General features: G+C 40.5%; 1 protein-coding gene across 4 annotated transcripts in view; it reads left to right on the forward strand.

Moving 5' to 3' along the window:
• The window catches only part of LOC114595992 (multidrug resistance-associated protein 1-like), a 28,425-nt gene that overhangs the window by 890 nt on the left and 12,248 nt on the right, over window positions 1–15,287 (forward strand). For 3 of the 4 annotated variants that reach the window (XR_013392567.1, XR_013392568.1, XM_077927280.1), the window contains exons 2-14: window positions 901–962; window positions 2,707–2,848; window positions 3,470–3,624; window positions 5,474–5,651; window positions 6,871–7,125; window positions 8,149–8,214; window positions 9,396–9,533; window positions 10,380–10,526; window positions 12,403–12,487; window positions 12,589–12,655; window positions 13,944–14,070; window positions 14,433–14,609; window positions 15,080–15,247. Coding sequence is in view for 2 of the 4 variants with exons in the window: in XM_077927280.1 (XP_077783406.1) it covers window positions 901–962; window positions 2,707–2,848; window positions 3,470–3,624; window positions 5,474–5,651; window positions 6,871–7,125; window positions 8,149–8,214; window positions 9,396–9,533; window positions 10,380–10,526; window positions 12,403–12,487; window positions 12,589–12,655; window positions 13,944–14,070; window positions 14,433–14,609; window positions 15,080–15,247 (1,767 nt within the window). In the remaining 2 variants the exon portion in view is untranslated. Of the gene's footprint in view, window positions 1–900; window positions 963–2,706; window positions 2,849–3,469; window positions 3,625–5,473; window positions 5,652–6,870; window positions 7,126–8,148; window positions 8,215–9,395; window positions 9,534–10,379; window positions 10,527–12,402; window positions 12,488–12,588; window positions 12,656–13,943; window positions 14,071–14,432; window positions 14,610–15,079; window positions 15,248–15,287 lie in introns of those variants that run through there. The other variant, XM_077927282.1, reaches the window with a different exon arrangement.

The raw sequence follows: 15,287 nt of genomic DNA on the forward strand, positions 1-15,287 counted from the left end.
ACATACCTGGAAGTTGTACGCACCCTCAGATCTGGAAGACCCCCTGTTCTCTCATGTTTGCTATCTGGGCAGTGAGAGTACTGGATGGAAAGGATAACGCGCTCTGAATGCCCTTAAATGAGTCACTTTGACTCTTGACACAAAGGGCTGAAATAGAAGTGAAGCAGATTAGTTGTGATCAGATTTCCTATCTGGAAAGCCACCTGAAAGGAGGAAGGGTTGGCATTGAATTGGGGTCGAGGTGCTGCTTCTGCTGCTGGGGATGCTTAATTAATCCTTTTGCCCCATTCCATTGTCCTGATCAAAACCACACACATCTGTACACACATCCCAAACTGTTACTAACTCTGCTGATTCAAGTAATGGGGCTCTGAGAAGCTGAGATTTAAGGAAAGAATGTGCAAAGGAGGCAGGTTTCCAAATAGAAACAGAAGCAGAGAGTTTGAAAAAAAGGAAGAATTGAGAATAAGTCTTACCCATTTTTTGGCAAAAAAAAAAAAAATGTATGTCATAGACAGACTGGATTTCCCCTAAGCCCTTTAACTTTTGCCTGCCCTAAACCTCTTTACAGAACCAGCCATTGTGATTTTGGTTGGAACTACAATACTTGATTCAGCCATAGTTCCTTCAGTCCCTATTGTTTAAGTATGTCTATATGTATGTCTTTTGGCATGCATACGAAAAATAAAAGATGTAGAAATGTATCTTCTGTGAAGTGCCCCACAGTTTGATGACATTACAGATATAATAATATGCATATTAGAATCATGGGTGTAATTCTCATTTCATATAAATCTGATAGCAAAGTTGTAGACTTCTTCTGAATTTCACTTTTTTATATATAGACTGGACACAGAGAGAAGGCTTTAGCCTAGTTTTTTCTTGTTTGCTTTTTTACAGAAATGCAGTCCTGAAGAAAGTGCTTCCTTTTTAAGCAAGATAACATATTCCTGGTATAGCAGGTACGAAAGTTATATATGTTGTTTTAAATTTACAATAGAGGTCCTTGTGCTTAACCAGAAACTGGAAAGATAGGAAAGCTTTTAAAGCCTTGTCTTATAAATGATTAAAGGTTCATTTATTTGTTTGAAGCCACACCCACCCCAGAACAAATACATGCTTCCATGTAGGTCTGGAGCTTTGGTAATAATAAACTGGAGGAACATGTCCCACATTGGCTTATCACCCTTTCACAGAGGCCTTATGCCTCTGAATACCTAGGTTGCAGGGAACAATAGGTGTGCAGAGTGCTGTTGTGCACAGGCTTCTTGCATACTCACTTCCCTGTCAACAGAACTCATACTAAGACTTTTTTTAAAAAAAAATGTTCTTTTTGAACTCCTCTTGGAGAAGTTGAAACATCTAATGTTGCTAGGTGAGTCAGTCATCACTAAGTATTATGTTAATTACCCGTGGTGGTTTTGCACTCTTTACATCTTTTAAATCATGGACTTGTTTTGAAAAAAGTCTAGATTGAAAAGAACGGTTAAGCACATAAATGATACTGGCTGCAAATGAGATATTAATATAAGCTGCAACTCTCTGTGTAGCTGTGTGTGCTTGTGTCTCGTATATGTATATGCACGCATAGGACTGCAGGCCATTGTACAAGACTTGGGATGGCCATCAGCTGACCAGACAATGATTTCATGATCAGCAGGCTGTCACTCCTGTTTAAGATACTTCTTCTTTATATAGGCCGCAGTGCTGCTTTCCCCCAGCTCTGCCTCTTTCAAACTTCCTGTTCTTCCTGATACTGGCAATTTTCTCTGTTGGGAGATGCATAGTAATGTTGGCTACAATATTGAACCTTTGACATATTCTTTAAGGATGTTGCCTCTGAGGAATTTTCCTCAGGCCGCGCTTCTTGATGTGTTCTGCTTTGGAGCCATCTTGTCACCTGTCTCCCTGCTGTTGTCAGAATGGCCATATTTTCTTGTCACAATATTGTGGTTTACAGTGAATGAGCAGCATGCTGCTACATGTAGCCTGAACTCTCCCATTTTGCCTCTCCCTTGGCGTCTGCGGGAGAAACCAATTGTGGAGCTGCAATCTAGGTTGGCTCCCCATGATAAACCAACCAGGGATCCTGGTCAGTTGCTCACAAGAAAAGCCAGGATTCATCAGCCAACAACAAATTATGGTCTTATTTCTTCTGCTTGTGCCAGGAAAGTAGCAAAGGGGGAGCAATTGGGCTGCGTAAAGCAGCACACTGTTGGTTCACAGTAAACCATGATAAGACAGTAACTTCTGTCTTGCGTGCTGTGCTTCCCTCACGTTTGAACGCTCCTTTGGCTTTATTTTCATAAGCTGAAATGTAAAATGCAGTTGTAATTACCCATAGTGTAGAACCTCTGACCTTTTTTGGATTGTGTGAGCAAGTTTGGCCCCTGTTCCTATTTTCCTGCATACTTCTAAAGCATGCCATGGAGGTTTCATAACTGTTCACAGGACAGATGAGGGGAGTGAGTAACCAACACTATTTCCTTTTATTATTATGGAAGCAAATCACATGGAACATTTCCCCTGCGGTCACTTTGTTGATTTGACAATGTTTTATAGGAGATGTTGGATGAAATAGGGAACTAGATTTTAACTATAGAAATAAGCACTTTCTCAATTCTCTTCTCACTCCTTTATGTTTTACTATCTTGTTGGTTGTTACTTATCTTTGAACTGTTTTGTGATTAACTTGTCTTTTAACAGATTTATAACTTTAGGCTATAAGAAACCATTGGAAAGGGAAGACCTGTCTGAGCTCATTGAAAGTGTTTCATCCTACATTGTGTGTCCAGAGTTTGAAAAGCATTGGAGAAAGGAAGTATTTAAGAAATCCAAGGACATAAAGGTAATTCTGATGGCAATAAAAAAGATGTTCCTGAAAGAAGCCATGGGCTTCCAGAGGCAATATTTATAACCTGGCCTTGAAGAACTGGAATGACTTTTCATCTCTTAAAGAACTCCTGTGTGACACATGCATAAGCTGCTGCTGCTGCTGTTGCTTCTCCTTTTACCTGTTTTCTCCACCCAGTCTGTCTCTTTAGATCGCAATACCTGTGTGGTGCTTGCTCAAGATGTTTCCCTGGAATGAACACCTGATCTCCTCAATAGATACATGATTTAATGCCTAAGATGAGTAATCCCTTAGGTGAATCACACCATTTATACCCTCCATGTACAGCGAGAACTGACCAGCTGAAGGAGGAGGATGACTCTTAGAGTTTATGCATGTTGCTCCAGGCAACTACTGGAAATCTGGTAACAACCGATTTAAGCATGTTGCTAGGAATGAACATTGATGTTCCTTTGGAAGCTTGATGCTCGCCACCACACATACAAATTGCGTCGCAGTAAACAGGAGCCATTTTTTAAATGTTACTGTACATTTATTTGTTTTAGAAGGGTTTTCTTTTGTTGTAGGCAAACAGCATTTCCATATTTTCAGATCTCATATCTGTTCCATCCACAGGCTCCTGCTTACGAAGATGTGACAAAAAAGCCAATTTCCCAAAAGCCATCTCTCCTTTCACCACTATGGCAAACATTTAAATTTTTATTGATCAAGGTGGCTATTCTGAAAGTTGCAACTGATTTTTTAGCTTTCCTGAGCCCACAGATTATGAAGTAAGTTTGCAAATATGCCTTAATATCAAGCTGGCAGATCCAGGTGCCTTGGGCTTTTCCAGATCATCCTGTTGCATGGTTGAAATTTCTTGCAAAAATCTCACAAATGTATCTCTATGTTGAGAGATAAATTAATACAAATTGTATGTAATATTAATTAGCTGGAAACTAGCTATTGGCTTGCAGGACTACTTTTCCTAGTAATTGGTCTGGAAAATCTGGACCATTGACAGTAAAATCTGACCTCCTCCAGCTGTTTAATTACATACATTTGTCATACCGCTTTGTTTATTTTTAAATAATATGCTTTTTAAAATCACAAGTATTATTTGGCTTGAAGGAGATGATTTACCAATTGTGCTTCTTGCATGTTGATAGATTTTCAACTTGAATGAAATACAGGGAGAATTTGCATAGTTTATTGAAGTCAGAGATATGTAGTCTGTGTTTAAGACATTGGATTAACCTGATGTTATCAGTTTGGGTACCACTGCCATCACATGCATATGTCTGTCAGATAATGTTTGTGGGTTAATTGTTAGCAGCTCACAGGTGGTTAACTGTGGGCTGTATCCAGTGGTTAGTTTGTGCTAGCAATGAGGTTCTTCTGTTTATGAAAGGTGGAGCCCCTGGCTCTCACTTATTTCCCTCGCTTGCTGCATCTTTCTCTATCATATATGATAATGTTCCAGAGCATCCTTCGGTAATCAAGAGCAGATCAGTAGATAGGGAGGCTTGTTGACATCAGGTGTCTTTCCTTGTGAAAGCAGAAGTGCTTTATGCTAACGTAAGGACTCCAAGGCTACTATAGCAGTTGTATTGCACACATGGAAGTGGCATACAGTGCCGGTAAGAGCTATATGCCCTACTACTACTATAGTTGCAACCTGATTTAAAAAATAATTGTTATTGATTAAGGAACTTTGTTAAATTAGCATATGGATAACAATATTTCTGGCACATAAATAATAATTCATTTTTTAGATGACTACATGTAGTTCAACTGCCATCAGTTTAGGAAAATCTGCTTCCTTCTGCAGTTAAAGGAGGAATACCTCTTTTAGGATGGTGGGTGCCATTTTCAGTTTTTAAAAGGACTTGTATTTAAAAAATATGCTGCCCAGTTCATCATTGATGCCTGTTTATCGATTAAAGGCTTTCAGTTAATTAAACTTTGCAGCCCTCTTATCAGAGTTAACTCTGTTATTAGTGCTTCTCAGTTTAGGCATTATCCTGCCCCTGTCAGTGACATATGGAGACTGGGCTGCCTGTGCAAATGCATCAGAGGCCAAGTAGTTTCTGGAATCTGCTGCCAGATTGTTGCAGTGAGAGGCATATTTCTATGCTTTCAACATGATGGTTCCCTCTGCCGCCGTATGCAAAGGCCACACTCATCCACTGTATATGCTATGCATTCTTGGAACACATAGCATTTCCTACACTTAGGATGCTGCCTTTGAAGGGGTTCTGTGTTCAGGGTGGGATGCTGCAGATCATATGGATTGTGTCCCAGGAGCTGAGAGGATATTGGCTGAGAGGATGGTGGCCACCCTTCAGCCAGCCTACCCATTGCCTTCATCTGCTCTCAGTCACAGGGGATGTCCTGGCACAGTGAAGCCTACCCAGGCATGACGTCCAGCTGGTCAGGACCTGGGTGAAACTTGGCATCTTTGTTCAGTGTCCTCCACATTCTAGGAACAAGATAAACATCACCCAGGTGTTCCTAGTTTTTCAACTAAGTGGATCTAATGAAAGTTGGAAGCTTATTCACTGTGTTGTATGAATAGGAATAAGATCATAATTTGCTTTAAGAATAAAATAAAACAAACTTCGCTGTCTTGCATTGCAGGGAAATGATTCTGTTGTGTGAGCATTCCTCTGCTCCACTCTGGAATGGCTATGGGTATGCAGTGGCTCTTCTGCTTGTGGTTGTTATGCAGACACTAATCCAACAGGCCTACCAGCGCCTTAACTTGCTTACTGTTGGGAAAATTCGAACTGCCGTCACTGGCCTTGTATACAAAAAGGTAATCTCTCCGGTCTGTCCATATTGGGGGCGGGGGCAATGATGCCTGCAGAAGGGAAATCCCCACTAACCCTTCCACAGTTCATTCCTCCCAATCCTTGGGATGTGGGCAGGGGGCCGTAGTAGTAGGCTGTTATCAGGGGGAAATTGGACAGAGGCAGCCTGCACAAGTGAATCCAGCTTGTTCATACTGCCTTCCCAGTTTCCCCTGCCCTGCATTTGAGGTCTTCCGTTCAGGTTCCAGGGTCCTCAGGACAGACCTTTCCAAGGGGGCACTTAGATCTGCCTTAGGGAACAGAAGGTGAGGAATTTCCTTTATAGAAAGTTCAGATATTGACAACAAGTAAATTCTTGCAGAGTGGATAATATAAATCAGAGGTTGGGAACCTTTGGCGCATGGGGCAGTCTTGACCTGCCAGGGCTTCCAGTTTGGCCTTCCAGGCTGTTATTCTAAAACCATGTCCACTTGTCAATCAGGTGATGTTAACCAATGGGTGGGGGTCCAGTCCTGTTTGGTTCAGCTGCACACACTAGTTCCCCAGATGAAGTTGATCCCTGCAGAAAACAAAACTGAACGCTGACCCATCCGTTGATGCATGGGGAATTCCATCCTGCTTGGTTAGGGTGTGCTGGCCACTTCCCAAAGGGAAGCAGCTGATACACCCATACCCTGTAGAAAGTAAGCTTGAACTTCCCACACATTAGCTGATGTGTGGGGAGTTCAGTTCTGCTTTGTCACTATCTCCTTCACTCCTATGGGTCAGCTTTGACAAGTAGGTTGGACTATGCATATGCCAGCCATCTGTCATCATTATGATGTCAAGTGATTGAGAAATGGGTGGTCCCATCCACCTGTCAGAGCTGGCCCATGGGAGTTGAGGGGAGATAAAGATCTGCCCCCTGGTCAGAAAAGTTTTGTCACCCCTGAACTGCTAGTGGAAACAAGAAATTCTAGCAAATATTTCAAAGGTTCTTGTCTTTTTCCAATGTGCACATGGAACTTCCTTGTATATAAGTTTCCTCATTCATTTTAATAGTGAATGCAAAGTTCTGCTGGACTGGATTGATGGAGGTATACTTAAGTTTTAAAAGCATTCCCATAAATCCATCCAGATAATTTAAAGTGGCCATCTTTTATGGTTTTGTATCACAATGGTAGGACTATTACAAAACGTGTTTCCAGAATATTCATTATACCACCTGTCTGTCCTTGGCTGCAGGCTTTAAATTTATCTAGCTCTTCAAGAAAGAAGTATACAACTGGGGAAACTGTCAACTTGATGACAGCAGATATCCAGCAACTCACAGAACTGGCAGTCAACCTCAACCTCTTATGGTCAGCCCCCTTTCAGATCCTCCTGGCCATTACCTTCCTTTGGCAAGAACTGGGCCCCTCGGTGCTAGCAGGTGTTAGTGTGCTGCTTTTGGTGTTACCAGCCAATGCTTTTTTTGCTGTCAAAGTCAAGCAGCTACAGGTAAGGAATTTCAGTCGGACGTACCATTGAAAGTTGTTGTTTTATAGGGAGATGATCATTTTTATTTGAATGGGTTGCATCCTGAGTTAGGTAAGTAAGTAGAAGCACTCAGGCTTTCCCAGCCCCTGATCCCATTGTTGCCCCCTCATGCCCACCCAAGAGCATCATTGACTTCAGGGCATGATGGCACTCGACAGTGAGCCGGTGGTCTCCCAAATGCAACAGCTCTGGCACATGCCTGGCATGCTCTGGTCCATGGGGTCACGAAAAGTTGGACATGACTAAACGACTAAACAACAACTGGCACATTACATGTTGAAGCTAAGTGTGAAGCTACCTGAGGAAAGGTTGGGTTTCTAAGAGAGGCTGGGGTGTTTTATGTGTAGCGTAAGATAGTAGTCATCCTAGAAATAATTTATCTGTCCAGTGACAGGTTTGAAGTGTGAAGTTGAGAAAGATCTTAAATATTTCAGTAAGAAGTGTCTGTTTGAAACAAAGTGCAGTGCCTTTCAAAAGTACCAACTAAGCTATCTTTGAGTGCAAACACATAAAGTTTTAGTTTTGCTCAAAAGATGCCCTATCCTTACTTAGATCCTCTGGGTTCCCCTTCATCTAATTATAATAACTTACTGCTGTTAAACATAAACCCTACTACAAACACTTAATTGAAGACCTCTACTATGGGAATAAAGGGAAAGATTTATCTAATGACACATCTAGCATATTACCCAGCACCCATCTTAAGTGAGGGTGTCTGCCACACAGGTCCAATGTCCCAATTGCTAAATGAGATTTATCAAATCTTCTGTCTTTATAATGCTTATTTTTTTAAAAAAAATAACAAAAAAGTCCAGTCATCTACCAGTGTAAGTAAACAGTACAGTTATTCTGCCTGAAACATTATTGATTTGCATTCTCATTGGCTGTATCAGTTGTGGGATATTAAACATATATGTGCTATGCAGCATAAAAAGGGAACCTTTAATCCTATAACCTTTATTAATAAACTTTATTGTTTTTCAGAAAAGTCAAATGAAGAGTAAGGATAAACAAATTAAACTCCTAAGTGAAATCTTGCATGGAATAAAGGTAAGACAGATAGTGAATCTGTATACTTGTTTAGTCTGATTATGGAGGGCAATATATGTCTCAATTCATAACCACATGTAGATTATTTTGAGCTAACTTGATAATAGATTGTGTACTTTGCCATTTCTGAAGAATTATTGTTATTATGATTCATTCCCTTTTTCCACTATCAAAAATGTGAAAGTTTTCAGGAAGAGTGCACTATATTTCTTTCAAGATGACTCTCATTCAGAGTCTGGACTGGGCAAGCTTCTGCCAGGAAATTTCAATGGCCTAATTGATAAAACTAAGCCCAAGTGCATGCAACTGAACAGCCACATAGAGGTAAAGGATAAAGGGACCCCTGACCATTAGGTCTAGTCATGACCGACTCTGGGGTTGTGGCACTCATCTCGCTTTACTGGCCGAGGGAGCCGGCGTACAGCTTCCGGGTCATGTGGCCAGCATGACTAAGCTGCTTCTGGTGAACCAGAGCAGCACACGGAAACACCGTTTACCTTCCCGCCGCAGCGGTACCTATTTATCTACTTGCATTTTGACATGCTTTCGAACTGCTAGTTTGGCAGGAGCAGGGACCGAGCAACGGGAGCTCACTCCATTGCGAGGATTCGAACCACCGACCTTCTGATCGGCAAGTCCTAGGCTCTGTGGTTTAACCCACAGCGCCACCCGCGTCCATAAACAGCCACATATTACCTGTTTAGGCCTGCCTCCCTTCCCCTTCCCCTTCCTTTCCTCTGCTTTTTCTCTTGTGTTACATCTTAGATTGCAAGCTCCTCAGGGCAGTAACTTGTCCTCTTGTATGCCATAAAGTGTCACGCACGCTGATGGCACTAGAGAAAAAACTAACTGCATCAAGCAGAGGTCCTTCCATTCACCACATAGAATGTCCCTGCCTGAAAAAGAATGGACTACCTGATCACTTTGTGTCTCTTAGGGAAGAGTCTCTGTTTGAGGTAAATGTCAAATTGTGATGGTGTCCTCCGATATAGAATGGAAAAGTTGTCTTCATGGGTTTTATGAGGAACTGCTCCACAGCCTAGTTTTCACATCAATATGAGGGGTGTGTGTGCATGTTTTGCACTTTAAATGTACTATAATAACACATGTTTGAGCATAAATTTGTATTACACAATATTGCTAACTGGTGCCAGTGTTTCAAAATGTACATTTCTGTTTAGATTCTCAAGCTATACGCATGGGAGCCATCATATCAGAAAAAGATTGTGGACATTCGGGAACGTGAAATCGATGTTTTGAAATCCTCTGGCTACCTGACAACATTCTCCATGTTGACGTTGACTTGTATCCCTTTCTTGGTGTGTTTTAATGAAATAGCACTCATTTATACAGTTGGGTAATTATATATCCTACATCTTGCTGGGTGCAAGACAACCCTGCTGATAAAGAACCATTTTGCCACCATTAAGAATGTGCAGTACATATCCAAGTTTTATCACATGCTGGTTCAAAAGCCACCAGTGTGTGAAGTAATCTTTCTGCATTGGGCAACAAATAGAGCAATTTATTTAAAATAAATTTCCTGATTACAAAGTAGGGTTTTGTTTTCATGCTCAGATTTTAATTTGATGTAACAAGAAAGTAAAGAGTTTGAGTGGGGAAATTCTGAAGAAAACATGGTGGAAGCAAAATAAAATTTTAAGGAAAGTCTGGCAAATTATATGAATGGAAGAACAATTTAGGATCCAAGCCAATGGGTCTAGTTTAAGCTTAGTTTGGAATATAATACTAGTTATTAGGTAAGACTTGTGCATTTATGCTGCTATAACTTTGCAGTTCCTTTTGAATGTATAAGTTCCATTTTAGCATTGCAGCCTAATGCTGTTTTGGCTTTAGCTGTAGGAGAAATTGATACTATCTGCATAGCAAATAGTCCAAAGTGTGCATTACTTATATGCTTGCTTTCTCTATGAATATGAAGGTCTTCAACTTTCAGTTGGAAGTAAGCTAAGCTAAGTGAAATGGTACTTAAGAAAGCTTGGTTTTTGCTAGTGGTTTCTGCCAAGGAAACATGTGTTGAATTGAGTTGTTTCCTGTCAGTCATGCTGTTTATTAGCAATAAACTAAAGCACTGTTCAGTCAGTACTACTGAAAATTGAGCTCTTAACCTATGGGGGGAACCCCATTACTTCTTTCTCTTAAAGGTCTCTTTGACTACATTTGGAGTATATTTTCTGTTGGATGAAGAAAATGTTTTAACCGCTGCTAAAGTGTTTACTTCTATCTCTTTGTTTAATATTTTACGACTGCCTTTGTTCGACTTGCCTACAGCGATTTCTGGAATAGCTCAGGTAAATATACTGTTTGAGCATATCCTAGAAAGGATATTTGTGGTACTTAAATAACATTTAATAATGTGCACGTTTTTCATCTTTTAGTTAACATTTAAAATGTATTGGTTCATTCTGCTAGATAAAATTATAAGGGACTTTGCTAAAGTGATGTGCATACTTTAAAACACATACCATTCCCTTTTCAAAGTTTATCTTGGGGGAGGGGGAGTTTGATGAATCTCTTAGCACATCTTGAAAGTCGGGGCCAGACCTATTTGTTTTAACAATTGCATATAGAGCAGGAAGGGAACGACCCTGGATTTTAGAGAAAATTTGATGCATGAGTGTGGAAAGCCAAACTCATATGGCATCTAACACTTTCTTCCCTGTTGCTATTCTCCCTATACAAGTGCATCTGCCCTCAGTTCAGTTGCCATAGGAAATAAGCATCAAGGGTGGGGCAGAGGTACAGATTGCCTAAAAATTGAATCACAAACGGAAGGGCCAAGAATGCCCCCTCCCCCGCTTGTTGCTCTTTTTGCTCTAAACATTGCACAAACATACTTTAAGAATAGTTGGAGGTAGATTTGAATTTAAACAAGTGACTTCCACTATTAGAATAATTTTGGCTTTAAGATCTCAATTTCCTGAAAACTAGCCATTACCAGCCAACTATCTTGTAAGGCTCGGTCCAGTATACCTGAAGGAGGATCTCCACCTCCATCGTTCTGCCCGGACACTGAGGTCCAACTCCGAGGGCCTTCTGGCGGTTCCCTCGCTGCGAGAAGCCAAGTTACAGAGAACCAGGCAGAGGGCCTTCTTGGTAGTGGCACCTGCCCTGTGGAACGCCCTCCCACCAGATGTCAAAGAGAAAAATAACTACCAAACTTTTAGAAGACATCTAAAGGCAGTCCTGTTTAGGGAAGCTATTAATGTTTAATAGGTTATTGTATTTTAGTGTTTTGCTGGAAGCCGCCCAAAGTGGCTGGGGAAACCCAGCTAGATGGGCGGGGTATAAATAATAAATTATTTTTATTGTTGTTGTTGTTATTATTGTTATTGTTATGGCTTAAGCATGAGAGTCCAGTGATAACGAGTGTGACACCCTGACTCATAGGGTTGCCATATGTACTCCTTTTCCAGGACATGTCCTCTTTTTCATGGGTAGAGTCATCATTGCAATCCATACTTAAAAATAGAATTTGGCAAATGTGTCCTCTTTTTTGCTCTTCAAAATATGGCAACCCAAATTAGGCTGGCCCCCTTCAGTAATGCTTTTTATCTGAGCAGTAAAGACTTTCTAACGTTTAGACATCTTTTGATTCCTACCTGTTTCTGAATTTGTTTTATTGCCTTGTTTTAATGCTCTTTTTATCATTTAACTGTTGTAAGTCACTTTGAGAGCCCAAAGGTGATGTATAAAGAATGTTGCAAATGGGGTACCTTCTGTGATCATGATGCTTTACCTTTCATTGCCCGTAATGCTGCAAGCTACCTTCAGCAATGAATTACTAAATCAAAATCAGAGCGAAAACAGATGAATACTTGATGCAGCCTTCCTTAGTCTGGTGTTCTCTAGGTGCTTTGGGCTAGAACTCCTCTCATCCCCATCTAGTCCACCCAGAAGGCACTATAGGATTGCTGTTTTATTGTAAGGAAGTAGAGTGTACTCTGTTTACTAGACCCTACAGAGAACTAGCTCCCCACATGGCTAAAGAAAAGCATATAGGACACTTTTGCAAAGAAACAGTGTGTTTTCAGTCTCAGGCTAACTGTAAGCAGTACAGCGTTACTTTGCTTTTGGAAATAGCAAAAAATCTCTGCATGGGTTTGTAACATCCTCAAAATCATTTTGTAAAACCTAAATTGACTCAGCGTTCACCTCTTTTTGCAGACAAAGGTTTCTATAATTCGTTTAGATGATTTTCTGTCTTCTGAAGACCTCAACCCTCAAAACATCCACACAGATTACAGTGGGGGTAAGCTTTTCATCTGTTTCCAGTATATGACTGATGCTTGAGAACTTGGGCTGAAGAGTCTGTGTCTGTTAACTTGAGTTGTTTTGTTTCTGAACTTCAAGATCATGCATTTAGATTTGTTAACGCCTCTTTCCGCTGGGAGAAGATTGGAGCTCCAACCTTAAATAAGTAAGAAACAAACAAACTATATTTACAGTCCAATGCAAAAATCTGTAATCATGTGCTAAGGTCAATGTCCTGAATACTGGAGTTGAGTGATCAAATGAAAAGGAGAACTCATACATCTTATAGTGAGGGGGAACTGAGGGGAAAAACCTTATTGGGAAGGGAAGGAATCTTTGAAAGGGCAAATAGTTGGAAGATCAGATTTGCAAGCAACATTAGTACAGGCAGCTCTGCATTTTTCATATGCACTACATCTGACAGCAGCTATGAGAATGGTCCTGGCATCCTCTTCTGCCTAAAGCAAATCATCATGTGTTGCACAAAGAGGATATCCAGCCACCGCCTTAATTTGGAGTCTGCTGGTTATTAAACAAGGTGAAAGCTCAGTTCCTATATAAGGTCATCTAATTCAAACCCCTGTTGATTCAGACAACTCACTAGTAAAGTATCTCTCATCTAATCTCTGATTAAATACCTCTACTGAAGGAGAAGAGTTCACCACCATTTGAGGCAGTCTGCTCCACTATCAAACAGCTCATACTGTCAGGAGGTTCTTAAATATTTACTTGAAATTCTTTTTCTTGTAATTCAAACCTATTCATTTGAGTCCCAACAAATTTACTCCATCATCTATGTGATAGCCCTTTTAATAATTGATATACAGCCATGATCCCTCACCCTTAAGTTTTCCCACATCACCAGCAGGAGTTATGTGTGTATATATATAATAGGCATGTGCCTGTTGTACATCCACAACAAAATAAAGGAACTACCACGATCTGTACGGATGGCATGTTAAAACATTAACTTGGGTCCACCGGTAAACAGTAAAACATTTGCCAGGTTCACCAGAGACTTGCTGCTACAAAATGAATTTGTGCACTCTGTAGATGTGCCAAAAGCATTTGAAGATGTGGGTACCCACTCTCCATGGATACCTCCCTGCCCCATGTTCCACACATGAGCTAATAAAAGGGGTCATATGAAACAAACTTTAAGTAGATGAAGATGGGAATGGTAAAATGTTGATGGCTGCGAGTGTAATTTGACAGGAATAGATGGTGGTTTCTAGCTATGATGTGTATAAAGCCTATGGAAGGCTCTGGAGCAGAGACAACCCTTATTGTGACAGCACGCAGTGGTGACTGAAACACTAGGACCCTGCAGGAAGCTTTGCAACCCAGGTGACCCAAAAGTACAAGGAGGGCAGGATATAGCTTACTGTTGAGTAAGGAGTCTTATTCTTCAGAACAACCATTAAATAAATTCATCTTTCCTTCAACATTTCTAGATTGAACCTAGAGATCCCAGAAGGTTCACTGGTTGCTGTTGTGGGTCAAGTAGGAGCTGGAAAATCATCTCTCCTTTCTGCAGTTCTGGGAGAAATGGAAAAAACAGGAGGAACTGCTCAGAGAAAAGTAAAATGAGACTGTTTTGGCTTCAGATTATTTTCATTTTGAAAATGTTTATTGTTTGAAAGTGTATTTTTTTCTGTGTATTTGAGTCTTTGAAAAATTGCAGTATTTTTTTCATATTACCTTTTAACAGGGTGTTTTTTTAAAAAAGAAAACAAATCCTGTGGCTCTTCTTGAACTCTCAAGAATTAATTGTTTCTCTACACAGATAAGGGTTTGAGCCAGTCCTATTGTAGGCTTATTCTAGTAGTGTGGCCTGAAGAGAGCCAGAATTGTAGTGTCTGCAGGAAGATGAATATTCATTCATGGAGTTCAGCCCTTCTCAGAGCATTGCACACTTCAGTGTGTTTTCTTCTTTCTTTCAGGGTTCAGTTGCTTATGTGTCCCAGCAAGCCTGGATTCAGAATACCACTTTACGGGAAAATATTCTTTTTGGCCTGGAACTGAACAAGCTCTACTATGAAAAGGTTTTGGAAGCCTGTGCTTTGTTGCCAGACTTGGAGCAATTACCAGCTGGGGATCAAACAGAAATTGGAGAAAGGGTAAGTGAAAATGCCCATGTGCGTGGAAAGTTTATTCAGGGTAGGGATTAAATTTAAAAGTACTAAGAAAGACAGTTGGGTTTCATTAGGGATCTGTCTGAGCCGTTTTCAAATTGTACTCTTTTGGTTGTGGTGATAGTTCATCGCTGAAATGAAACTGCTCCCTTAATAAAATCGGAAAAGCAGACTAAGAGTGTTTGGGGTAATACTGTGTACTTAACATAACATCTGGAGGGCCCCATGTTCTCCACCCAATATAAAACACACCAGCAGGTAAAAGAGTGAAACTTGGCCAAAGCACAGGTCATTTTCTACTTTATAATCTTGCTTTTATACTCTACTGATAAGAGTATTTCTTTTTTAATATTATCAATATTAATGTGTTATATTAAGGATTTTGGGGTGGGGGCAGGAAGTACATTATTGTTTTTTAAAAAGTTTTGAATAGTATTGGCTTTATTTTTTCCTAGGGAGTGAATATAAGTGGTGGCCAGAAACAGAGAGTCAGCCTAGCTAGAGCTGTCTACAGCAGTGCTGATCTCTATTTATTAGATGATCCCTTATCTGCAGTAGATGTCCATGTTGGGAAGCATCTTTTTGAGAAGGTGATTGGGCCCTCAGGCTTATTGAAAAACAAGGTACATAATGATTCTTCTTTTCAGTCTTTTGAATCAATAC

The sequence above is a fragment of the Podarcis muralis genome, chromosome 4 (assembly GCF_964188315.1).
Source record: "Podarcis muralis chromosome 4, rPodMur119.hap1.1, whole genome shotgun sequence".
NCBI classification, from domain to species: Eukaryota; Metazoa; Chordata; class Lepidosauria; order Squamata; family Lacertidae; genus Podarcis; species Podarcis muralis.